This window comes from Mastomys coucha, chromosome X (genome assembly GCF_008632895.1).
Source record: "Mastomys coucha isolate ucsf_1 chromosome X, UCSF_Mcou_1, whole genome shotgun sequence".
Classification (NCBI taxonomy): domain Eukaryota; kingdom Metazoa; phylum Chordata; class Mammalia; order Rodentia; family Muridae; genus Mastomys; species Mastomys coucha.
In genome coordinates this window covers 132,697,487-132,724,765 of record NC_045030.1, presented here as the reverse complement: position 1 = coordinate 132,724,765, position 27,279 = coordinate 132,697,487, and the positions used below count along the sequence as shown (strand labels likewise).

General features: G+C 37.7%; 2 protein-coding genes across 3 annotated transcripts in view; both read right to left on the bottom strand.

The window, feature by feature from the left end:
• Rnf128 (ring finger protein 128) overlaps positions 1–5,557 on the bottom strand; it is a 115,239-nt gene extending 109,682 nt beyond the window's left edge. Inside the window, exon 1 of the mRNA XM_031368613.1 lies at positions 5,152–5,557. Coding sequence (XP_031224473.1) covers positions 5,152–5,557 — 406 coding nt within the window. The remainder of the gene's footprint in view (positions 1–5,151) is intronic.
• A 3,044-nt stretch (positions 5,558–8,601) lies between these two features.
• The window catches only part of Radx (RPA1 related single stranded DNA binding protein, X-linked), a 77,601-nt gene continuing 58,923 nt past the window's right edge, over positions 8,602–27,279 (bottom strand). For both annotated transcript variants that reach the window (XM_031376279.1, XM_031376280.1), the window contains 3 exons: positions 19,920–20,210; positions 17,960–18,127; positions 8,602–9,835 (listed from right to left, as the gene is read on the bottom strand). In XM_031376279.1, coding sequence (XP_031232139.1) covers positions 9,714–9,835; positions 17,960–18,127; positions 19,920–20,210 — 581 coding nt within the window. In that variant the 3' untranslated portion in view covers positions 8,602–9,713. The remainder of the gene's footprint in view (positions 9,836–17,959; positions 18,128–19,919; positions 20,211–27,279) is intronic.

Below are 27,279 nucleotides of genomic sequence, written 5' to 3'. Positions count from 1 at the left end.
ATCTGGGAAAGAATTTTGTGTCTGTCTTTGGGGTGATTGGAAAAAATCGTTAGAAGTGGTGGGATGGGAAGATGGTTCCGTCGGTAAAGGTACCTGCAGCCAAGCCTAATAACCTGAGTTTAATCCCAGGAAACTACATGGAGGGAGGAGGGAACCCACTCCTACAATGGTCCTTTAATTTACACACACATGGGCAATCAGGAGTTCAAGGTCAACCTTTGTTGCATAGTGAGTTCAAGGCTAGCCTGGTTTATGTGTGATTCTCAACAAAGGGGAGAGGAGGTATGTAGAGGGCTTGTTTGGTTTAAAGAGTGAAATATACTATTTGAAAGTCACAACTTGAATCAGGGGCTAATATTCAGAATGTGGAGTTAAATAAACAAACAATAAATTACCCTGTTAAAATTGGTAATAGAAGTGAACAGTATTTCTAAAAAGAAGATATATAAATAGCCAACAGACATATAGGAAATGCTCAAAATCTCTAATCATCAGAGAAATGCAACTCAAAACTATGCGGAACTACATTTCATACCTGCCAGATGGTAGTATACACACACACAATAAACACAAAACAATTTTTTAATTTAATTTTAAAAAGTTGTGCCCACCAATTGGTTGTCTAATACCAAATGGTCAGCCCTGAAAACATACATACAAAATGATGTTATACAGACTGAGCAGGGGATAGTAAGGAATATATGCATATGTACATACACTCACACTCTCTCTCTCTCTCTCTCTCTCTCTCTCTCTCACACACACACACACACACACACACACACAAACACACACACACACACACAAATACTTAGTAAACAAATGAGGGCAAGAATTTGTAAGAGAACAAGAAGTTACCCTCCTTGGGAGGTTTTGATGAGAGGAAAGGAAAGGGAGAAAATTTGTAATTATATTGTAATCTTGAAAAAAAATGTTAAAACAAAGGTGTGCCCTTACTCACTGGCTAGGTAACCCTATTTCTAATGTCATGAAAATGTCTTCCATTGATAACAAGAAGTTACACATGAGAAAATAGTATGGTTACCTAAGCAAAACCTGTACAATGGCAATACCAACTATGTACCAACATAGGTGATTAAAATCTCACAAGGCTTGATCTCCCAAGATCAAGAGTTATAGACAATTAATTGCTACCAAGAAAGGGAAAATCAGTCTTCCAGGGATGAGCTCCTTGATAAGTTATCCCATCACAATTGGTCATCCCTAAACTCGAATATTTATGAGCACAGTAAATGGACCCAGCAGATTGTGTTTTATATGCATGTGTATTTAGATGGATAAAAATTATAATAGAAGAAGGGGCCATAAAGTTGAGAGGAAATAGGTGGAGAAGACATGGAAGGAGTTAGGGGACAAAGATGGTGTGAATTCAGCACTCGTGTATGACATTCTCAAGGTGTTTAAAATAAAATTAAAAAATGCCAAGTTAAACACACAGTGACTTGGAAGACAACATTAGACATTTCTCTCCAAGGATGAGGAAGTACAATCATCATCATCATAATGATAATAATAATAATGTAGCTCTTTCTTCTAGCTGTAACTAGCGCTTATAGAAAAAAGCCAGGCAAAGGCCATAAATAGCCAGGGCACAAGAATAAGGATGTTTGGTTCATATATCACAAAACTATGATGAGCAAGGAGTGGAGTAAAATCCTATAGGTTTATTGCATCCTTGGTGGCAGCCTCTATTGGTCATGGAGGCACAGAAATGTACAAGGACACTGGGGACATAGAATGTATTTACACAACTGTATAGACATGCATAAAATGAATTGTCATTGGGAAAGAAATAAGTGCCCCTTATTGTCCACAACTTGAATGGTAGGTAGTAGCAGTTTGGCCTTGCTTTTTCAAGTTGAAGATAAATTATTTTTATAGAGTATTAGCAACAGAGAAGGACATTCTATGACCATGGTTCATCAAGGCAGAAACAATCAATTGTGATCATGTATGAATACAGACATAATGTGAACAGTGTCAAAGCCACAAAAATGATCAAGTATCCCCCTATCTAGCTAATATGAATAGCTATTGCTTTTTCATGAATGATGGTTTTAGCCTCTGACTGCTCTTTGCCATTTATAAAAGAAGAATTTACTTAGAAACCATCAAAGGCTTTTCCTGATTTTTTGATAGCATACAAATCCAAAATAAACCCAGCTATCAGAGTCAATACTTCTTGGTTTGCCCAGGAGCTCCCTGGTTTTAGCTCTGAAAGTCCAACGTCCTGGGAATTGACATAATTTCAAACCAGATTAGATGGTTGGTCAATGTCTTGCTCCCGAAAAGTATGCCTAGTCTTACTGAAACATCCTGTGTTTTCTAACAGCATGAGTTTGTTTATGGCTGCACCAATTGAAAAACATTGTTAATTACAGGCCTTTTTAGTTTTAATTTTAAGATTATAATACAATTACACAATTTCTCCCTTTCTTTCCCTCCCTGAGACCCTCCCATATAGCATTTAAGAGCAAGAGCTCGTCAGGCCTAGGGGGAAACGGGCTGAAGGAAAGGAAGGAGGAACCAGAAAGGAGTGAGTGGTACGGTTTACAGGTCACCAAGCCTAGACTGATTTTATAAAATGGTAGTCTCCAGCTTGGACAAAGCCCACGGTGGTGGAAAGTCAACCCATATGCTTTTATGGGCAGGTAAATAGTTTCTTCCTACTTTATGGCAAAGGAAATAGAAAAAAACACGAAGGAAAAGGCAGCAAGTAGTAAGTCACTTTTCCTCTGGGCTATATTTACCAAGTGCATCACAAACAGTTCCTATGTGAGGGCCATTTCCAGGAGGGAAGGAACCCAGAGCTGGACTAGTTAGTAGTGATAATGCTAGTAAGGGAAAAACTGAAGCTACAGGTTTAATCATTTACAGTTGACATTCATCACTAAAGCATATTTGTTGAAAGAAATAAAGATGTGTTGTTATGTGCCAGTAAATGTTACAGTCATGATTTTGCTATCTTTGCTATTTAAGTTGATATAAAAGCATAAAAGTTGGACATATTAATATGGTGATTTATGATATATAGGTAAATCTCTAACTTCTCAAACATTGAGCATTTCCTTATGGTGAAACCTTACAAAGGTCCCTCCTCCTTTTTTTTTTTTTTTGCTTTTCATATAGCTTACAGTATCTTATTATCTAAAGTCCCACTGTGCAATAAACAGAAATCCAGAACTTCCAACTCATATCTAACTGTAGCATTTTTTCTCTATCTGCCTCACTTAATTCATTGATGTTTTTTCTAGTTACTTACTCTATTCCTCACTCCTTCTCACTGTCATCTCTTCTCCCTGTCCTTGCTCCTCTTTCCTGTCCTTCATTTTGGAGACAGGAGCTCACTTTGTCGTTCATGCTGGCTTTGAACTTAGGATCCTTCTGCCTCAGCCTTACACGTGCTGGAATTGTAACCATGTATCAGTGCCCCTGGCCTCTAGACTATCTTTTTTTTCAGTGTGCTTATTTTATTTAGTATATGTTTTGAGGTGGGCCTCTCACTATGTTTCCTACAATGTCTTCAAATTTTCTGTTCTTCAGCCTCAGCCTCCCAAGCAATTCTGATATCAGTTGTGTATCATGTATGTTACTTGGATAATTTCTTAATTTCAAAACAAGGCTAATGATGGACCTTTAAGAAAATGTTGCTGGTCATAGAAGTATAACTGCTTCCTGTTAAAATGTCTGTCCAGAGCCCCATATTCACACGGTGGTTCACATGCCTTTTAAAGAGATTTACAGTTAGTGACCCTCAGTAAATATTTTAAATTCAGCAATGGGGCACTCATATTTCATACAGTGTTCATCCCTACCAGCCACTTGCAAAGAAAAGCTTGAGAACAGGTCTACTATGTAATTCGACACTGTATTTTACAAATACAGGAGCATCGATAAGCAGAATATGGCTGTGTATGGCCAAAGAAACCCAGAGCACCCAGGATTTCTAAGCTTAAATGAAAAGGAAGCCGTGTTTTGCTTGTTTTTTATTTTGTTTTTCAGACTAATTTTAATCTCCAATCACCAGAAAATCGTATGAATTGATTTCTATAAGAATCAAAGGACTGGTCCATATTAAGAATGGTCACAGAAGGCTAATAAAAATCATTTTAGCTTGAAAATGAAATGTGCTCGCCTGAAACCCTAGCAATGCCCAGGGCATATTTTAAAAAGCAGCAAAGTAGAGTGTTGCTGTGTTTTAAATAACTTGGTACTGATGAAAGACCTCTGCATCCGATTTCTCCATAGCCAGAGAAAGCAGCAGCTTCACTTCCAGTCAGCAAGCTGCCATGTCACAGGCATTTCTATGACTAACCCAGGCTTGGTTGTTTTCTTCTTCTGCTTCCGAAGTCTGTTTAAATCGGTTTGCGTGGCAAACACCAAAATACTGGATACATTTGCTTACAAGCTCTTCATTTACTTTTAAAGCGGCATTCCTTTTTTTTTTTTCCAAAATGAAAACAAGACTTCTCTGAACCAACTTCCCTTGCCCAGTTAATGAGGTAGATAGATGATTTAGTTTACCAAAGACCTCATTAGGAAACTTTTCCAAGGGAAATCTTTCGTTTTGATATGAAATCTTCTCCTGTGGGCTTTTAAACAGGTAACGTTTCTTCTAGAGTCATTTGTATGTCTTCTTCCCTCAGACAGACCCAAACCTTCCTGCGTACAGCCCAAGCAGATTCCCCTTCCTCTAAGTCTCACTAGCTTACGATTTGCTGTTGTCTAAGAGCACTAATGGATCAGTTTTCCAGTTTCATGAAAGTAACTTTCAGGAGACAATGAATCAAACTGAGAAATGTAAAATAACACCAAAATGAAAATGCTATTTTGATGTGGATGGAGGTAAACGTGCAGGATATTTAAAAGGTTCTATATAATGCATGTTGAAGAAGCTAATAAAACTATGCAAACCCAAAAGCAGGAATCACTTCATTAGTTGTTTGTCCTTGGGGCAAATTAAAAATACTGACTAAGAATCAAATAATTGGGAGAAGTGCCAGGCAAGCCAACTTAAGGTAAAATTATAAGACTTAAATTCTTTGCCAGATCATACAGTGACGCTAGATTGGAATACAATTTTACGTCAAACAAAACATTAATTCTCTTTGGGAATCAATCATTACTTACCAAAATTTGCCATTTGTATTGTCTGGTTGCCCGTCTCTGGAGAATTGTAAATCACAACAGCATCCGCATGACTTCTACTTGCTGTTTGAATTTTTTCAGAAAATGTGCAATTTCCTCTTTCTATCAGTGCAATCCAAGGCTTATCGGTGTTGGTAAACTCAGTGTTGTAGTCACAGGCTTTATAGTTACTGCTCTTAGGGATGCCCACCACTCCCATAGCATTAGCCACTGGTGAGGCTAACCCATAGACACCACACTCACACGTTTCTGTCTCCGTGTAGTTGCTGCTTGCATTGAAGTAAGTCACAGTCACATAGGCGTTCATTGAAAATGATGCTGTACTTTGCAGTAAAAAGGTAAAAATTACCAGGAGCTGAAGAAAACTGGACTTCGTCTTCCGATTCATTGCTCATTTATTTGTTCATAAAACTTAAGATGTCTGCAGATATTTCCAACTATCAGTCACCATTGTCCACTCATGTCCCTTCTAAACAGAAGTTTGAAATTTCAGTTGCAGGCAGGTAACTGATCTCACCTGTAGCAACATAAGCTCTGAATACATCGGCTCCTTTTCACTTTATCTACATTCCCTTCTGCTGGTACCTCCTCCAACTGAACACAAACACACACACACCTTAGCCAGACTAAATTAGTAATAAAAAGCAACACTATCAATTTTATTCTACAAATCAGTTTATCAGGATTGGATGACTTCCTGCAGTGAATTTTTTTCTTCTGTTCCAGCTAATGCACTTTCATAAACACGGAGTGGATTGGAATGAGGAACAGGACTCTTGGGAATCCCACGTGACAAGGCTGAAAGTCACCTCTCTCAGAATATTTAAAACACAAAACTGGTTTTCCAAGCCCTGCTGAAATATGCTATCAGCCAGTTGAGCTGGGAATAAGTTCAAATCCCTACTTTTAATTGCTATGCCCCTAGTAAAAAGGAGTTTACTACTGTTTCCTCTCCAATTGTCTTTGTGAGTTATTTTCTAAGGAGGTTCCCCAAGGAATAGCTTCTATTACCTCGTTTATTCATTGCAAGTAAACATACTTCAGTAGTTCACAATCTCTTTGAGCTCCTTGCCCACAGTAGACAACCAAATATTTGTTCATTGTTATCTACAGGCTGCTGGGTTCCATTATTTCTCTTCAGGTTTTATACTCTGGAAAGGTCTCTTCAAGCCTTTTAAACACAGAAATCATTTCACATTCCCCCCACCACAAAGGTATAGCAATTTTATTCCACTGCCTTCTTGTTTCACAGTTTTAAAGTGGGACTACAGTAGATACTGGCAGCAGTTGCTAGAAGGTCAAAGGGTCTGCGCAACTTGCCGGGATGGGGAGATTACAGTGTGTGCTGAAGGCTGCAGAAGGAATAGATGAGCATACAACAAGGCAAACAACTATCAGGAGTCTCATGGGGCCAAGAGTTAGCAATCTATACAAACAGGTATCAGGCTATTGGAGGAAGCAGAAAGCTACCAGGTCAAAAGGAAACCAATTACAATGGCAGTCCAAAGTCCTAAGCAAGGAGTCAGGAAGACTGGGGGAATGCAGGGAATAGCCCAACAGTAAGAAGGAACAGGAGTCATGAAAGTCCTTCATCTTATTTTTTTGTCTTTTCTTTATAATTATTAATGCTTTTCATGAAATAATAAAATTATGAATAGCTACAACAGAACTGAAAAAATATCAAGGTTTCAGGTCTTATGTCCTATGTAAACACAAGCTGTTCATAAATTCTCTTTGAGTACTACCATTTTGATGTAAAGACAAAGAAAATGATAAGTCTGAAAAACTATTACTGTTACTGTGTTACTGTCCCAAACTAATTTTCTGATGACCAATTACTAGTGATAAATTTAACATCAGCATTCAACATGCAGCATAATAACTTTCCAGAAAGTTAATTTGAACTTTTCAACCAGGAAGACTCATAAAAATCTTTTAAACTCATGACAAACTAGCAAAATATGATAGAAGATTGATTTTGATTATCTTAAAACACTACTTTCAACCCACGCTTTGCTTCTGGGAAAGTCACACTATCATGTGCCTTCAAGCCTACAGATCTCCCGCAGCATCTCATGGCATTGCTGCTTGCTGTCCAGAGGACAATGTCACTAAACTTTTAGGTTACATTTCTCTGAAGAAAGACTACTTAGGTTGCCAATATTCCATCAAGAGGGCAGAACATGAGGTTCTACCCCACTGTGCTTGAAGGGTACTAAAAAAGGAGTGCATATTCTAGTAAATCGCCTCCATTCATGTTCACTTGAGCAATTTGAATTCAGTGTCACATCTAAAATAAGGCATGAGAGTTGAGGGGTGCCTTTTTTCTATTTCTTTTTCTTTTTCTTTCTCTCTTCCTTTCTTTCTTTCTTTCTTTCTTTCTTTCTTTCTTTCTTTCTTTCTTTCTTTCTTTCTTTTTTTTTTTTTCATGACAGTGTTTCTCTGTATAGCCCTGGCTGTCCTGGAACTCACTCTGTAGACCAGGCTGGCCTTGAACTCAGAAATCAGCCTGCCTCTGCCTCCCAAATGCTGGGATTAAAGGCGTGCACCACCACTGCCCCGTGAGACTTCTTAGAAAGAAAGAAGGCTGCAGCAAAAGCAGTATAAAGGATAAATGTGGATCGTGGGGGTGGACATTACTAAAATTTACAATTTTTACCAAAACTATGTATGTATATATGTGTGTGTATGTATGTATGTGTATACATTGCAATAAAAACAGGTGGTATTAAAAGACTTTAATGTTTAATTTTCATGATAGTGAGCTATTATACCTGGTATTTTAATAAAGGTCATAAGATGTTCTTAACAGAAAGCCACCCTTTCAGAAACATACGGATATAACTCAAAGACATTATCAGTATTCTAATAATCATACTAACAATCAAAGGACTCAATTTGATGGGCCCATTAGTTTGCAAATGTTACAAATAAGGAAACTGAGGTCAATCTGTTTAACTAGATTTCCCCAAGATCACACAAGGGACTTAGGAACAGAGTACTGGCTGGTTTTAAAGCTCCTTATTCTCTTTCTCTCTCCCTCCCTCCCTCCCTATCTCTCTCTCTCTCTCTCTCTCTCTCTCTCTCTCTCTCTCTTTCTCTCTCAGACACACACTCACACACACACACACACACTTACACACACATACAGAGAGAGGTGGGGACAGGGACAGGGACAGGGATGGAGAAACAGAGAAACAAAAAAGAGACACAGAGAGAGACAGAGACAGACATTTTCCCATTATGGATGTGGTTCTAAGATCAAATTGCCCTTTTAAAATTGTAATTAAGTTAACCCAAAACCCCCAAAACAACAGTATTCAACCCTGCATGTGAAAATCATCTTGGATCACTTTCAATTACATATATAGTCTTTCAATATAGAGGACACACATGAACTATGTTACAAAATGAGACAGGAGACCAAAAGAGTTACTGCATTTTATCATATTTAATAGCACTCTGAAACTAGTAACACAAAAATTCACAGTTTTAATTAACCATTTAATACAGGTACAAAGAAACCCGAACACCTTTATAAACAAAATACACTATGCCTTTAAGTTTTTAGGCTGCCCACCACATTAAAACTGACATCACAAAATTATACGATTATCAGTAAGTCTTGTTTCCTCATCTATTTTCTTATACCTCAAGTATAATCAGATTCATCTTGATAATTGTTTTGGTTCATTTAGCTAGCCACTTGGGTGTCAGACACAGGTCTTTACAAATGTAGAGTGCCCATTTACCTTCGAAACTTAGTACAGTAAGTAGAGAACCAGACTGAAGTAGATTCCCTTAGTTACTTTTCTTTACTTTTAATACAAGCATTTCAGATATTAATGCAAGATAAAATTTCACAGTCTAAAATCACATTACATATACTGAAATTACCAACAAACACAGTAAGAATGCAAATATATTGAAGCCTTCGAATTTAACATTACACACTGGTCAAAACACTTAAAACTTGAAAGCATTGGAAAGCACAATAAAGGGTTGAAAATTTTTTTTATGACAGCTCAGCATATTCACTTAATAGCAAATGCAGAGACTACGGGCAATTGGATCATTAAAACCCATGTGTGTGGACATAACAGGAACTACCTTGCTTACAAGAAATGTAGGTGCTCACTTTAGGAGACTGATAACTTAGTCTTTGAATTCTCAGTGCAAGATTCATCAACGTATGTGACTAAAAGCAGAAAGTTGTTAAATAGTGTAAGCCAAGATGCCTTCTACTGAGACGTTGGAATAAAAGTAGACTCTGCAAAAGGAACTATATAACATAAATTGTTAAGATAATAGTCACATACAAGTGAAGTAATTTTTGACACATAAAATTGACTTGATGACTTTTTTTTTAATAATGAATCTAATATGAAGTGAGAGTGCCAAAAACAAGATGAACTGAAAACCACTTAACTTTCAAGGTCATGTAATATTCTGATGAAAAAAAGAAACGGAAAATAATAAATTATTTCTAAAGCAGTATATTATATATAACCTGTAATTATTCCATCTACTAATCTGTAAGAAGCCTATTCTGGAGTATAAATTTTCTGCAAACAGACTTCCACTTTATTGTTACCCAAATTACAGATATCCAAGATACCGATGATGTGGACTCTATCCAGGTCAGCTGCTGCCTTTACAATATCACCTAAAAGTGCAAAAACAGATGGTAAGTACTGTAAAATAGTTAAATATTTACTTGGATTTAGAACCATACAAACTGATGATTGTCTCCCTTGCAATATTAACGGCATCCTTAAACTTTTTAATTCATCACATGCATTTACCAAATTTCTCCAGACAAAGAACATGCATATAGATAGTTACTGATATTTTTATACACATCTCTAAGAATATTTGGTTTTCTTTCTTTTTATGTGTGATGCAAAGCAAATGTACATATTTTAAAGGTCACAAAAAATATCTTAGGTTTTAAAGAAGCACAAAGATGAGTTATTTTATCTTTATAAGAAATTAATTATTATTTTGAAAAAAAATCTACAAAGACAAAGCAAACCATCAATATATCTCATATATTTTGATTTCATTTATATGCATGTTTATAGGTAAATATGCATGTTACTAGATATTCTTCCAAAGTGTATTTTTTAGAACACAGCTTTGTATATTCTCATGAACCTTTTTGAAAAAATTGATATCACTGAAAAAGGCATAGCAGGAGATTCCAGATCTCTGTGTCTTTCTAAGCATGCATAGCATAATTAGGCAAAATTCTCAGAGTAAATATATACCAAATTACAGAACTTAGACAAATATTTAGAACAATCAGGACAAATATTCATGAAGAAAGAAACTGCCTGGTTACCTACCACCATTCCCACACCAGATGACTGGCAACCTTAAGCAGAGCAGTTCCCATCCCTGGTTGGGTTTGCAAGACTAAAGGGACCAGTGCAGGATTTATCCTCACTGATGCCATTGGGCTTTGCTCTATCTGACAGCTACCTCTATGTCACACATAGAGCTTGCTTTTGTTCTACCCAGTTTCGTGCGATCTCATAGCTGTGGTGGCCTCCCAACAGAGATTATTCTTAAAAGCATGTAATATAAAGTATGGGTGATGCAAGGGCAGTTAGAACCAGCAATAGTCTGAAAATCCAGGATTGCAAGAACTTGAGACGTGAGATATGTAAGGGATCAAGTTCCTTTAAATGATCTTGTGTAAGACGACCATACACACACCCAGGGGTTTGCCACATGGCATGAGAAGGTCTCAGAAGACCATGATCATCCACTTGTGGTAGACTTCAGGAGGAAGTAAAGTCCAAGGCAGCATTACAAATGGCCTGGTTACATGATGAACGATTATTGTGGCACAGAGCCAATTTGAAAAATTTAGGAGAAATAGTTTGCTTTGCTTTCTTCCAGTTTTTTTTGACTCTCATATTTTAAGAAAGCTATCAAAACACTAGGCAACTACTATTAAGCTAAATGGATAACACAGTTCTGTGACAATAGTTTTAAATACAAAATAATAAAAGCGTTGAGAAATAACAAAGTTACATGGTGATTTATATGGCACAGGTCTATGCTTTGCACTTCTTATGTTATACTGTACTAAAGTCCAGGGACTTCGTTTGTTTATGTTTTTGTTTCATTTTTTTTTGTTTAATTAAAGCACAGAACATACCAAAGAGAATCAAATGAGCCTTAGATGGGATATATAAAAGCTCAAGTTTTAATATCTCAACAGCCTCTTCTGCTAGACATATTTAAAAAAACCCTAATGAATGAATCGAATTTGTGAAAAAACAATGAATTTGACCAATAACTGCTAACACTATGTAATTAACTTCTTTAAGTGTGAAGGACATTAATCCAGATACTTTGAAAATTTTCTAAGATCTTTATATTTGATTTTAACTGAAACAAAGCAAAGCTATCATATAGTGACATTTAATATTGATTTACATACCATCTATAACATAAACCTGAAGAGTTCTCTCTGGCTGACTTTGTTAGTTATGTTATACTTTGAGTAAATGACAAGTAACTCTCAAATTTGCACATCTAGTATGTATATCATAGACTGTCTTGCAGATGAAGTAGATATGAAGTTCTTAGAATGGTGAGTAACACAGAGAAGCCATTAAAATAGCCACATTAAGTTTTTTACTAAAGAAAACCCTTCTATTATAAAATCAAGATATTAATTATGTCACAGACGTCTTTTGGAAAAAGACTATAGGATTTTACTTATATATAAAATGAACTTTTGTAAATTTGCATGAAGTTTTTAGAATTACATATTTTAGGAAAATACATGTATAAAGTAGATGTGATAAATGAAGCCCCAGGTGTTCTCAATGCCTCTTATTCTTGGTCACAAGGGAAGAGAAAATATCCTAGTCTTTGTAGTTTACTGATATCATGTTAACAGTTCTGGCAAATGGGAATATGAGTTGGAGTGATACATCATTTCTTGTCCAAAGTAAATAAAAATGAATTTGTCCTCCATTTTTCTTTGCCTTCACAACTCTAGAAGCCATTTGCTCCTGCTGTGTTAGCAACAAGAAGGAAGCAAGCGGGGTTCCTGAGAAGGGAGTTGCTGACTGATTGCACAACACTTGAGCAAGAAAGAAGCTGTAATTGTGCTCAGTCACTGTGACTTAGAGCTGCTTTGTAACTGCACCACCATTCAACCTACAATATAATGCAGTGCAGTCATTCTTGTCTTTGAAATCAATATGGGAAACCCTGACTACCCAGAGAATCATTTTTTTTTCTAAATATGTGAAAATCTGCATTACACTACAGATATGTTCAATAGGTACATTAACACAATATTTTCAAGTGGGTATATATGTTTATATATATGTATATCCAAGTTCATGTTTAAAATGATACTAAGATTTCATATTAGCAAGATTTGTTAAATGATGTGTGATAAATGGTTAATCATTTGTAAAATATATGCTAAATCATTACTTTACACTCCACATGAATTTTAAATGGATTAAAATTTAAACTGTAAGAATATAGTCATGCCGGGCAGCAGTGGCACATGCCTTTAATCCCAGCACTTGGGAGGCAGAGGCAGGTGGATTTCTGAGTTCGAGGCCAGTCTGGTCTACAGAGTGAGTTCCAGGACAGCCAGGGCTACACAGAGAAACCCTGTCTCGAAAATATATATATTTGCATTAATGATAACTTATTCCATTAAAAGTTAAGAGATGAGCAAAGTACTTGAACAGAATGTTCTCTAGAAACATACATGTGTCCCAAATGTACATGAAATGATGCTCAAATCGTTAGTCATAGGGAGAAATGCAGAACTAAACTCCCAAGAGTACCACTTCCTATACATTCATACAGCTCTGTACAACACAGAACACAACAAAGGATTAGGGTACATGGGGAAAGTCTGATCACGAGTTTGATCCCTGGAATTCACAAAGTAGGAGAAAACTAACTCATTCAAGTCATCCTCTGACCCCCGCATAAATACCATGGCACAGATGCATGTGCTGTAATGAGTGTGCATGTGTTCATGCACACAACATTTAAAAATAAATGTGTAATTGTTTAAAAACTAAACAAGACAATAAGAAGTAAACAAATGTTGGTAAGGCTGTGGAGAAACTAGAATCTTCGTATATGGCTCATTGGATATGGGAAATAATATACTTGCAATGGAAAACGGTTTGGCTGTTCCTCAAAAACTTACACATAAGAATAACATTTAAAATCTGCAACTGACAGGGGTGGGGAGGTAGGGGGCATCTCCAGGAAGAGACAGAGAGTTGGGATAGGGAGCCACCCAAGAATCAATGGGGTTGTCCCTAGCTGTGACTCACAGCATTGGGGATATAGAGCCTGAAGAAGCCACCTCCTGTAGCCAGGTAGGAACCCCAATGAAGAGATAGGGATTCCAGCCCACCCACAAAGCTTTCAACCCAAAATGTATCCATCTACAGGAAATGCAGGGGAGGGGGATGGAGCAGAGATGGATACCCATCCCATGGGCAAGCACCAATCCCTGACATTATTAATGATACTCTTATGCTTGCAGAGAGGAGAAAGGATCATGCTGTCCTCTGAGAGGCTCCACCCAGCAACTGACTCAGACAGATACAGACACCCACAACCAAACAGTGGAAGGAGCTTGGGGACTCTTAGGGAAGAATAGGAGGAAGGACTGTGGGCCCACAAAGGGGATAGGAACTCCACAGGAAGACCAACAGTGTCAACTAACCCGGACCCTTGGGGGCTGTCAGAGTCTGAACCACCAACCAAAGAACATACACAGGCCAGACCTAGTTCTCCCCACACATAGGTAACAGATGTACAGTTTGGTCTTCATGTGGGTCCTAAACAACTGTAGTGGGGGCTATTGCAAATGGATATGTTCTAGTAGCTGGGCTGCCTTGTCGGGCCTCAGTGGGAGAGGATGCACCTAGCCTCACAGAGACTTGAAGTGCCAGGGTTAGGGGGAAGGACTTTGGAGGGAGAGTGAGCAGGATGTAAAGTGAATGAGTAAAAAAATTGATAATACTATATAATTTAGTAATTCTATTTCTAGGTATTTACATGCACCTGAAAAACTAAAAACATGGATTCAAAGAATTGTTTACAATATCTAAAGTTGGAGATAAGCTAAATTTCTAGGAATTTAACAGATGAATGGATAAACAAAGTGTGATATATTATACAATGAGAAGTCATTCAGCCATAAAAAAATGAAATATTATTGATACATATTCTAACATAGATGAGTCCATAAAATGTTGTACTAAGCCAAACAAGCCAGATATAATAGGGCAAATATTGTATGATTTTATTTGAATGAAATATCTATAATAGACAAGTGCATGGAAAATGTGGGATAGTTACCAAGAGGTGAGAAGAAGAGGAAATGCGAATTACTGCTTAAGTTTCTGGCATTTTATCATAATAAAAATATATTTGTGAAGAAAAAGAAGACTATAAAAATATCTCCAAAACAATGAATTGGCATATGTATGTACATGTGCACATGTGTGCATGTGCCTGTAGAACCCAGAGGTCAGCCTTAGGTGTCATTCCTCTTGAGCCAATTATGTAATGAGGTTCTCTCACTGGGGCCTGCTACTTGCTGATTAGGTTAAGACTCTCCAGCCACGAAGCACCCAGGGATCTGCCTGTCTCTGCATCTGTTACCAAACCCATAGTTTACATGGATGCTGGTGATCTGAACTCAAGTCCTCATGCTGGTAGAGAAAGCACTTTACGGATGAGCCATCTCTCTGGGTCAATAGTGTAGTTTTATACTTTGGAATCAGTGATACCTTTGAATATGACATAAAATGCAGAACCACAAATCATGATATACTTAATTACTTAAGAGTAAAATGACTTATATACCAAGGTGGGCCTCCCTTGGAATAAATGTCAAACTGGGTAAAAAGTAATTTTAATATATAATGAAGGGTATTTTTTTGTTTGTTTGTTTTTTTGAGACAGGGTTTCTCTGTGTAACTCTGGCTGTCCTGGAACTCACTCTGTAGACCAGGCTGGCCTTGAACTCAGAAATCCGCCTGCCTCTGCCTCCCAAGTGCTGGGATTAAAGGTGTGCACCATCACCACCTGGCGGGTATTTTTAATATATACATTGAAGGGTATTTTTTTGACATGAAAAGACAATTCTAGTTAATAATAAGATGAATTAACCTCCATAGGAAAATATTTTTTTAAATGCTAGCAAGTGAAGTTTCTAAAAAAGACAAAAAAATAAACAATTGGCTAACAAGGAATTTTAAGTTTTAAGGTAGTAAAGACATATTGTGCTACTGAGATGGCTCAGTGGGCAAAGTGCTTGCTCTCAAGTATGCTCACTGTGTTTTCTCCTGGAACAGAAAGGTGGAAGGAGAGCCTGGCTCCTGCAAGTTGCCTTTTGGCTTCCACTTACTTGCCATGGAATGAGTCCCCTACAAATAAATCAATGTATCAAAAATAATTAAGAAGAATAACGTAAAATAATATGTTACTTTTGGCTCAAGGGTTGGCAAAATATCAGCAAGCCCAGTAATACCTAGGGTTCACAAGGGTATGAGTGAATTATCACCCTTAGTTTGGTGCCAAATAAATTAATATAGTCATTTGGAGGACAATTTTTACAAGATTGACTACAGTTTTCAATAGATTTATCTTTTGAGTCACTGACTTCTTGGAATTGATGTTACAGATGTAGTTGTATAATTATACAAAGATTTCACATCTACACATACACACACACACACACACATATCTGCATACTTGGTGTAGTATTATTTGGCAACAGAAAAATCATTTGAAAACAAACTATTGGTTGAGACAAGCTCTCTAGAACTGTCTGGCCTAAAATTTGTTATATAGCCAGGCTGGCCTCAAATTCTTGAGGTCCTCGGACCTTAGCCTTCTGAATTTTGGGGTAAAAGATATTAACCAACATGACCTGACTGGTTGGAACCAGTCTTAACCACTCTGCAACAGGGGACCATTAAAGCAAATTCTTGTGCAGTCACAGTGGACTATTTTGTTGTTTCTGAAAAGAATAAAAAGTTCTTTCTACACAAATATGAAAAATGCCCAAGGTGTGTTATAGGAGGAAAAGTTGACTATAAAACTATGTCTATAGAATATAACTTATATGCATTTATTTGATAGAAAATTGTAATTAGTATATACTGTTGTATAAAAACATGTTATAAATAAGTAAGAAAGGTTGAACCTGGGAAGACCTGAAGGGAAACTTTCACTTTTACCCAGGATTTTTCTGTAGTTGTTAAAAAAATTAAATAATTCATGTGCATAGCTTTTACACTTAAAAAGAAAATAGCTTGTAGTGTTTAAAAGATGACACCAGTGTTATCCCATGAACCACTGCTTTATTTCACCAGGCCTATTTTGATCTCTCATGCTAGAATTGTAAACGTAATGGAAAAGTTTGGAATCAGGCGAACTTTCTGGCTCAAATTCTAGCTCTGTTATTCATGCTGGTGAGACTCTGATTTTTCAGTGTACTTGAAGTGCACTGTAAGTAGGGGACAGCAGTGTTCACATTGACAGGGTCTCTATGAGGATTAGTTGAAAGGCCAGGCATAATGATCAGGACAGAGTTAACACTGTCATTATTATTACGGCTGTATCATAAAAATGTGCTATTCCACTGACAACGAATCACTTTGCTTTTAGTTACCACCTTGCTTTTCTCCTTTAGTGATTTGTGTCCTTCATGTCCAAATATTAACTAGTTGGCAGACTGGTACCAGGCATTTCTCATATGACCATACTAATGACGTCTGGAAGAAGGTTCATACTAGCAATGAGCAGATAAGTGGGAACTCTGACCTACCATTGTATAATAGCTACATATGCATATACGAGAAAGCATGTGATAGGGCAGATAAGATATGAAAGAAGAATATGAGTTCAGAAATATTTCAACTAGATAAGACATTTAGGACCACTGAGAGCCCAAGGAGTTGTGATACAGGACATGATACTGCAAGTTAATTAACAAATCATCTTTAAATGGAAAATTTATGAATCTCACACAATTCGATACTCAAACTCAGTTTGCACAATGAGGAATGTCAAGTTATATCATCAGAGAAAGTCCATAAGACATGCTCAAAAATCAACAGAGATTCTAGAGCTTCATCGGCTTGGAGGGACCCACCAGAAATTTGCAATAGATGGCTTTCTTAAAGGCTCTTTCAAATGGATTATCTTGTTGAGCTCAGTGAAAACTACTAGAAGCTTTAGCACTTGGACAAGGAATAGAAACAACAGAATAGACAAGACACCTATAATTGCAGAGTTAAGTTTAGAGATATAGAATGAAAAAGTCGGTATTTTATGAAGCAACAAATAGCTGAAGAGTTTCACTGTTGGTACCACATACACTCTTAGCAGTCCTGAAGGAATGGAATGAGTAGCACTTGAATAACTAAACATTTATGAGCAAACAATTATACTGTAGTACATTACTAAGTTTTTATAATTCAAGGCAATCATGCAGGAAAGGATAAAGGCTTAAAGGGATGCTTTACACTACTCCATGCACATGCTCTGCCAGTCAGATGAAGTAATTACAATTGTAATATAATCTTTATGTCTCACTGGAATGGATACAAGCTATTTAATTTACTTCAAAGCCACAGTCAAGTTTCAGTTCTAGGGGGTACACATATCAAATGAGTTAAGGCAAAATAAAAATTTTGCCATTAGGAAAAAGTTAGGGTCATTTATAGTTTTTTTTTTTTAAACTAAACAAAAAGAACGCAGTCACCTGCAACTGCCTTGGGATCTGGCCACCTTCCACTGACAGGTGCTTCTGATGGATACACACAGCTGTAATTCATGCAGGACAAAAATGTGTCTATTTGAGATGCTTGAACATCTTCTGGAGAATACATAGGTAGAAATGCAACATCAATCGCAATCTCATGGTTCAAACCTGTGAGAGAAAGACCATGTGTTATTAAATGTTTAGAGGCTTAACATATTTTGCTACTTTTAGTTTCCTGGTTTGATCCTACCTAACATGCACCAAGTAGTTTGAGCCCTGTGAAAACCTGTTGACATACTGGGAACTAAACTCAATTGCATGATGAGTTCTATACATTTTATCTCTGTATTATATTAAACCGTTAAAGAGCAGAATTTATGGGTTGTAAAATCACATGATGAAATATTTTCATTTGTGGATTTATTTAGCCATGCCTCATTGTTATAAGTGATTTATATAAGGACAAGGTAGGAATCAACTATCTCTGATGTATTTTCATATCTTTAGAAAATAAATCTAGTTGATGATAAAAACTCACTTGTAACTATGTTAATTATATAAAAACTTTACATGGTATATTTAGACTTGAATTTTGTTTGAATTAAAAAAACCTACTATTGCAATATTCAATGTTTGTTTTCTCTGAAACAAAAGTGGTTGAGAGATTCAGGAAACCTGATTTTTTTTCAAAAAGAATATTTATTTCATATATGTGGCTATACTGTTGCTGTCTTCAGACAAAACAGAAGACTGCATCAAATGACCATTACAGATGGTCATGAGCCACCATGTGGTTGCTGGGATTTGAACTCAGGACCTGTAGAAGAGAAGACAGTGCTCTTAACCACTGAGCCATCTCTCCATCCCAGGAAACCTGATTTTTACTTGTGACTTTTTTTGTACTCAGCCCGAGAGTGAGACTTGAAGGTATGTAAGTTTCCTTTAGCTCTAAAATTAAATACACAATCAAATAAATAAAAGAATGCCCTTTCTCCATGCCAGAAAACTCAGGAAAAATTACTGCCAAATGGTGAGAAATTGGTTTTCTCTATGTATCTAGTCATACTTACATTTTACCCTTCTTTTAAAATCTATAAAAGGCTCATCTTTTGCCTCTAAACCATCCTTGAAAACAGGTAAGATAACATTTATATAAAAATAGCACCCTTCTAACATTGATTCAATCTGGTGAGCAGTGTGACAAATTTGTGTTCCTTCTGCCCTATTCTTGCTTTTAGCTGACTCATAGCCAAAGCTAATAAAAAGTGACAACAGCATATGAGTCAGCTGAGATGTACAGTCAATCTGTTTCAATCAATCTGTAGAGTGCTGAAGGAAGAAAAACATTCAGTCCTGTGTTTCTCTATGACTCTTTGTTTCTATGGTTACTGTATGTGACGTATGGGAAATCTTGGCTTGACTCTTGTTTCCTGGATATGAAACTAAGTTTGATAAAGTACCTGAGGAGAACAAGCACCACAGTCTAGTGAAGACCATCTGAAAATTAAGTCTCTCATTGTCAGTGGATGTTTATATATGTTTTACTGCATACACATTTACATGTGAGAGAGCAGGAAATAAGGGGCAGGTATTGGTAATGGTAAAAAACAGTTGCTAGACAAAAGTTAGGACCATTAGCATTGACACTATAGAAACAAAGATCAACAGACAGTAGTCAGTTTAATCATGGGTAAAAAAAAAAGCTTTGTTTGTTCCCACACTCATATCTCCCCAATTTTCCAAGGATTTGTCAGTGTTGAAAAGCCCACAATCTGAACTTTATTATATCAGAATTACTGCTCCCTTCATTTAGTTTGAGCCAAACAGAAATCCCCCCTTGGACTTGTATATGGGAGAGGTTGCTTATATACTTTTTAAAAAGCAAGTTCTAACTATATTTAAATATGAAGACACATTAAATTCATGGTATTCAAGAATAATAAAAGAGAAGTTCACCTACCTAGAATGGTTACTTCAAAATGTCCAAGGCTTCGGGCACTCTGAAATTCATCGAGTTTGGGGGGCTTTCCTTCCGGTGGTATGTATTTTGCAGGCTGAGAATTAAACTGCTGGGTGAGAAACTTTCCATGCTCCAAAGTAAATTTCCGTGGAATACTTTCAGGATCGACGTGACCATAATGTAGGTGGTCTCTTAAGCTAAACTTCTTATCTCGCCACAGCTGACTCTCCCATCTATCATTTATGATTTTTCTGGACTGCCTTGTGACATTAGCAGTTGAATTTTCTTGACCTGTTCAAAACACAATGAGATAGACACAATTGGCCCATAAGTTGGCTGAATCAAGGCATTCACTACATTAAAGAAGACAGACTAATGAGGAGGAGTTAAGCAGCTTTAAAAATCAACCACTAACAAAATGAAAGTTGAGTATCTAAAAGATAATTCTTATTAAAATTAGGAAAGAGGGGGCTGGAGTGTGACCACTCAGTTGATTAAGAGCACTTGTTCTCACAGAGGGTCTGGGTTGAGTACTCCCATGATGTCTCTCAACTGTCCATAACTCCAGTTCCAGGGATCAAATGCCTTTTTCTGACCTATGCATGTACCAGGCACAAATGTGGTGCATTCATACATGCAGGCAAAATAACCATCTACATATAATAAATAAATCTTTAAAAATGTGCAGTTGTTTTTTAATTCAGAAAGAATTAAATTTGCTTTCTAAATAAGCTTTCCTCCAAAGTAATGGGTGATGTACTTTTCCCATTTGTTGGAATTATGGAGATTTGTAATTATCTTTAGAGACAGGGTTTCTCTGTGTTGCCCTGGCTGTCCTGGAACTCACTCTGTAGACCAGGCTGGCCTCGAACTCATTAATCTGCCTGCCTCTGCCTCCCAAGTGCTGGGATTAAAGGCATGTGGTACCACCGCCTGGCGTAATTATCTTTTTAAAAAAATATTTCTACATTTTCCAAATGCTCTTAAATAGACATGTTTCTTTGTTTTTTAATTTAAAGTAATTTATCATGACTGTCCTCCCAACAAGCAGCAGAGACAGATGCAGATATTTGCACTCAACCAATGGACAGAAGCAGCTGACCCCTGTTGATGAATTAGGGAAAGGCTGAAAGAAGCTGAGGAGGAGGGTGATCCTGTAGGAGGACCAGCAGTCTCAATTAACCTGGACCCCTGAGATCTCTCAGACACTGGACCACCAAACAGACAGCATATACCAGCTGATATGAGGCCCCCAACACATATACAGCAGAGGACTGCCAGGTCTGGGTTTAGTCAGAGAAGATGTACCTAACCCTCAAGAGACTGAAGGCCTCAGGGAGTGAGGAGGTTTGGTGAAGTGAGGGTTATGGGGTGTGGACATCTTCATGGAAACAGGGGGTGGGGAGGAGGTGTGGGACGTGGAACAGTTGGACTGTGGACTGGGGTGGGGAGGATAAAATCTGGAGTATAAATAAATAAATAAATAAAATATTAAAAAATGATTTTTATTTATTGTTTTTGGATATTTTCTTTATTTACATTTCAAATGTCATCACCTTTCCCATTTCTCCCCCTCCTGGAAGCCCCCTATCTCATCCCCCCTTGCTCTGCTTCTATGAGGATGCTCCCTTCCCCACCCACCCACCCACTCCGGCCTCCCAGCCTTGGCATTCCCCAACACTGGGGCATCAAGCCTTCCCAGGACCAAGGGCCTCTCCTCCCATTGATGACCAACTAGCCCATCCTCTGCTATACACATGCTGCTGGAGCCATGGGTCCCTCCACGTGTAGTTCTTGGTTGGTGGTTTAGTCCCTGGGAGCTCTGGGGGGTCTGGTTGGTTGCTATTGTTCTTCTTATGGGGTTACAAACCCCTTCATGTTTCTTTTACTTTATGTAATACAACCAAGTGGAATCAAATTCCTGACAACAGTAATATTCACTCACTTCTTTATTGTTTGTGTCAGTTAGCTTCAACTGTCAACTTGCCATGATGCAGAGTTTTGAGAGCATTATCCAGATTGAACAGCTCTGGAGCCATGTCTGTGAGAAATTACCATGACTAATAACTGATGGGGAATGGCTCAGTTCACTGTAGGCAGTGCTGTTCCTGGGCTGTAGGGTAGCTTGGCAAGCCAGAGGAAGCAAGCCAATAAGCAACATTCCTCACTGGTTTCTGCTTCTGTTCCTGCCTTCTGGTTTCTGCCTTCAGATCCTGCCTTTGGCTGCCCTCCATGAGGGATGGATTCTCATGGGTAAGCCAAACAAATCCTTTCCTCTGTCAAGTTGCTTTTGCTTAGTGTTTTGTCACAGCAACAGAGCAGCACACTAAAAGAGCTCGTATTTCAAAGCCTTAGATAGTCCAAGATGGACTTTTAACTCATGCAACTGATAGTCCAAGATGGACTTTTAACTAATGCAACTGAAGGCCTTGAACCTTTGATCATTCTGATGTAGGCTCCCGAGGGCTCGGGTTACAGGTAACTATAGAAATCACTCATTATTGGTAGAATTCAAGCCTAAAATAAAACTGTTAATTTTTGCTAAAAGTGATCTGAACAAATACAATCTTTTTCTCTAATAACATTTCTCCTGCAAAAATATTACATTTAGTATGTCTGACATTCCTTTCAGATACAAATAGCATATGATAAAGAAAGAGGCAAATAAATTGAGATGAAATATCTCAGGACTTGGGCTCGTAAAGTGGCCCTGTGGGTAAGGGCGGTTGCTGTGGTGTAAAGGGAAAATCAACTCTCACAAATTGTCCTCTGAACTTTACATATGTGCACACACACAATCAACTGCTTAAAAGAGGTCTCTATTCTTACTTTTTTTAAATTTTAAGTTGTGTATGTGTATGACATATGCATGTGTGTATGGAGATACATGTGCATACAGGGTCAGAGGGCAATATTGACTGTTTTCCTATATTGCTTTCTACCTTAGTTTTTGAGACAGGTTCTTTAACTGAACATGAAACTTACTGATCATCTAGACTGGCTGGCCAGCAACCTCCAGGTATCTGCCTGTTTCTGTGTCCATGGCACTGCAACCTCCAGGTATCTGCCTGTTTCTGTGTCCATGGCACTGGAGTTACAGGTATGTGCTCCCCTGTTTCACTTTTTAAGTGGGTATTATCTCAGCCTGTCTGATTCACAGTGCAAGTGTTTGATAAGGGAGCCATTTCCCTAGGACTTTATTTGCTATTAAGGAATTAATCTATTATCTATGTACAATTCAACAGGTATGTTTAGTTTCTAAAGCAGAATATAAGTTATCCCTTCCACGTGACAGCATTCATTCAACAATTACTGGGTACCTATTATCCATCAGACATTAGAAGTAAAGACACACTCATGCTAAAATAAGAACAAAAAGCAGATTTAAAAATAGGACTCTCATGTTGTCATTTCTACAAGCTACTTAATGAGCATCTGTAATTTTAAGTTCACCAAGTTTGCCAAGTTGCTTCTCTGCAGTCGACTATGACCTGCTGTCTATTCCTGTCCTAGCACAAGAAAGCACTGAAAGGTAGAGGCATGGGATCTGTGACTTCGAGATCCAGGTGTGCTATGTTAACGAAAAAGATGAGCAGCAGCCAGCAACAATTAACTATTATTGAATTTGGCAGTAATAAGTCTCACACATACATATACAAACCCACATTCACACACACACATATATACATGTGTGCACATACAGAAAAAGGTATTAGTAAAGACAGGGTACACCAGGGTTTACATATTTTATAAAAATTTTCCCCAAAACCTTTCTATTTTTATCTTAGCAACTTCAGATTATAATTTCCTACTTGAATTATACGTTCCCAACAAGTGAAAGTGAAATAAGTACAGGCAACATTGGCAGTTACAGGTTATGAATAACTACATGTCCAAAGAAATTGGAGAAAAAAGATCTATTCTGAGTTCAGGCTTTCCTAAAAAATGAGATGAAGAATCATAAACTAGAACTATTTTATGTGTTTAGCTTGAACACTACTAGAATTAGTATACAAAAGATATATTTGTTTATATTATGAAAAATGCAAAGCCATGCCACTACAAAAAGTAAAATGTTATCCATGTGGGCTGGAGAGATGGCTCTGTAGCTAAGAGCATGGGCTGCTCTTGAAGAGGACACAGGTTCAGTTCCCAGAACCCGCACGGCATCTCACAATTTGCAATTTCAGTTAGAGGGCGTCTGATACATACATGCAGGCAAAACAACCATCCATATAAAATAAAAATAATTAAAAACAGTTATCCACAGTGAGAGTGATGGAATAAAAGATGGGGACATTATGAAAACTAAAGTTCTTTAAATTTATATTCTTTGGTATAGTTAAATTTGGAACTATGCCAACAACTAGCCAAATTATAAAGTGAGCATTATTTAAATATATTTAAAGAAATCAATCACTAAGCAATAAACTACAAGACGTGAACTTAAATATCTACCTAGTTTACAACAGAACCATGCAGAATGAAATGTTACAAGTTATCAAGATGTAATAGTAGGTATACATTAAAAACAAAAAGAACCACATGTTCTGAATCCATTCTTCTCAAGGGAAGGCCCCAAGGCCTGACACTATTACTGAGGCTATGGAGCATTCACAAAAAGTGACCTAGCATGACCTCACACCATAAGGCCCAACAAGCAGCTGAAAGAGTCAGATGCAGATATTTGCACCCAACCAATGTACAGAAGCTGCTGACCCCTGTTGTTGAATTAGAGAAAGCTGAAAGAAGCTGAGGAGAGGGGTGATCCTGTAGGAGGACCAGCAGTCTCAATTAACCTGGATCCCTGAGATCTCTCAGACACTGGACCACCAAACAGAGAGCATACACCAACTGATATGAGGCCTCCAACACACATACAGTAGAGAGGACTTCTAGGTCTGTGTTCATTCAGAGATGATGCATCTAACCCTCAAGACTGGAGGCCCCAGGGAGTTTAGAGATCAGGTGGGGTGGGGGGTGGGGACACCCTCTTGGAGAGGAGGGGATGAGGAGGTATGGGATGTGGAACAGTCAGAGGGTTGACTGGGAGGGGAATAAAATCTGCAATTTAAAATAAATAAATGAGTGGTGGTGCATGCCTTTAATCCCAGCACGTGGGAGGCAGAGGTAAGCAGATTTCTGAGTTTGAGGCCAGCCTGGTCTACAGAATGAGTTCCGGACAGCTAGGGCTACACAGAGAAACCCTATCTCGAAAAACAAATAAACAAAAAGAAAAGATAATAATAATAAAAAATAAATAAATAAAATATTGAAAAAACAAAACAAAAAGAACTGCCAAGAAACCTTTAAAACATTATTCAGAGCCCTTTAAATCTGTGGTAGGTATTATGGTTTTCCTAATACCATAGGCTCAGATGTTGAAGGTTTGTATTACATTTAGTGCTTCCATTCATTGAGAGGTTATTTAACAATGAGGACTTATGTCTTACCAGTGGATCTATCCCTTGGTAGCTTTTCAGATATACATATCCTTGATGGCTGGGGCAGTTTCATGGATGTTCTTAAAGTAAACACAAGGATTTGCAGTTCTTGATTTGAGTGATTTTATAGGGGTATCTGGGTCAAGGGAATAGGGAACCATTTTCATAGGTCACCTCAGTGTTGATTACAGAAAGAAGAAGCACAGCTTGGATTCTTACAGTGGAATACATTTCTTTTATTTTAATCTTGAATGTGAAAATTTTGAATTAGAAGTACAAGTGTGAAATAATGTTTTGAATTAACCTTACCTAAATACCTAATAAGCAGTAAGGTAAGCAAGCACTTTTTCTAATTCTTTCTACCACAGAGGCTCAGAAATAACTAGACAAGTATATTTGCAAGGCTATAATGCCCTGACTATAATTAGTAACTAATACAGCTCTGTGGAGAAGATGGCTGGTTTCATGTCTAAGGAGAGAATGTTCAAGAGGAGTTTGTAAATATTCTGCAAAACTATCAGAAAATTTCCAAAAATTCCTACTACTATCATACATCATATGAGCAGCATAAGCATAAATGAAGAATTTCTGATCCACCCACCTTGGCAGAGTGTCAGTAGAAATGACAGTGACAACTGAAAAAACACCGAAGGAAGCAAAACTGAACAAAGGCAACAACAATGGATCTACCCCACAACTGGTTACCTCTGTAGGATACTTGGGATCCACATCATTGCTTTGAATGCTGGGAAAGAAAAATGAACTACACATCTACATAAACTTCTAAGCCAGGAACTTTCTCCTTATGGAGCTATTTACCTTCTCATGTAATGAATAAAGAAGGAAATATAAAATTATATGAACTGTTGGAACTCAGCATTGGACCAGTAGCTGACAATGTCAAGAAACAAGAAAAGTTTCTAATAGTCTAGAAAAAAAGGCAGAGCAAGTGTGTTAAAGCTCCTGCCCCTCAATGTGTAACAAGGAACAAGGAAAAACAAAACAAAACAAAACACTGGACTGAGTCTCCCTTTCATGGTCAGCCCTAATCACAAATACATATACGTAACACAAATGAACTCAGCAGGTGTGTGTGTGTGTGTACATAATTGAATAAATATGAGGCTGTGTGTAGGGCACTTGAGAAGTTGGAGTGCAGAGAATGGGGTGGAAATGATGACTCCCAAATATGTAATTAAATAAAGAAAATATTTAATTATAAAAAAAAATTAAACAAAAATTGTCAGACCTGACTGAGCAAGAAAGCTGGACAACAAGAGTTCAGGGTAATTATGTGAACACTTAGTCTAGATACAGACAACTTCAAAACAGCAGGAAAGCTTTATGGTCTTTTAATTGCCTTTGCTCTGGCCCTCCCTAGGTACAGCAGGATTCAAAGGTACAGAAGGAAACCTGGGTTTACTGTGTGGGATTTTGGTCCTGGACACCTTATTCAATTATTATGTAGCTTTCCTCTTTCTGTGTTCTTTAGGCTTTTGTTGGACAGTGAGAGGTAGTCTGTGCTCTGGTTGAGTAAGACCCAATAGAAAATTCTACAAGCGACAGAACCGTGAACTACGTACCCATACATAGGTGCCTGATACCACAAGCCAAGTAGACAATGCCCCAAGCTCCCAGTATTCTGGCTGGACTCCACCCCTACAGTTACCTGACTACAGCCAGGTGTGCCCGGCCCCACAGTTACCTGGGAACAGCAAGGTAGTCCAACCTACTATAAAAGGGGCTGCTTGATCGCTCCTTTCTCTCTTACTCCTGCTTTTCTCCCTTGTCTCTTGCCCCTTTGTTCCCCCTCTCACCCCATCCCCTTCCCTCCTCTCTCCACGTGGTGGTCATGGCCGGTTTCTACTTTCTTCTTTCTTTTCTCTCTCCCTCTCTCTCCCTCTCCCCCTCCCCCC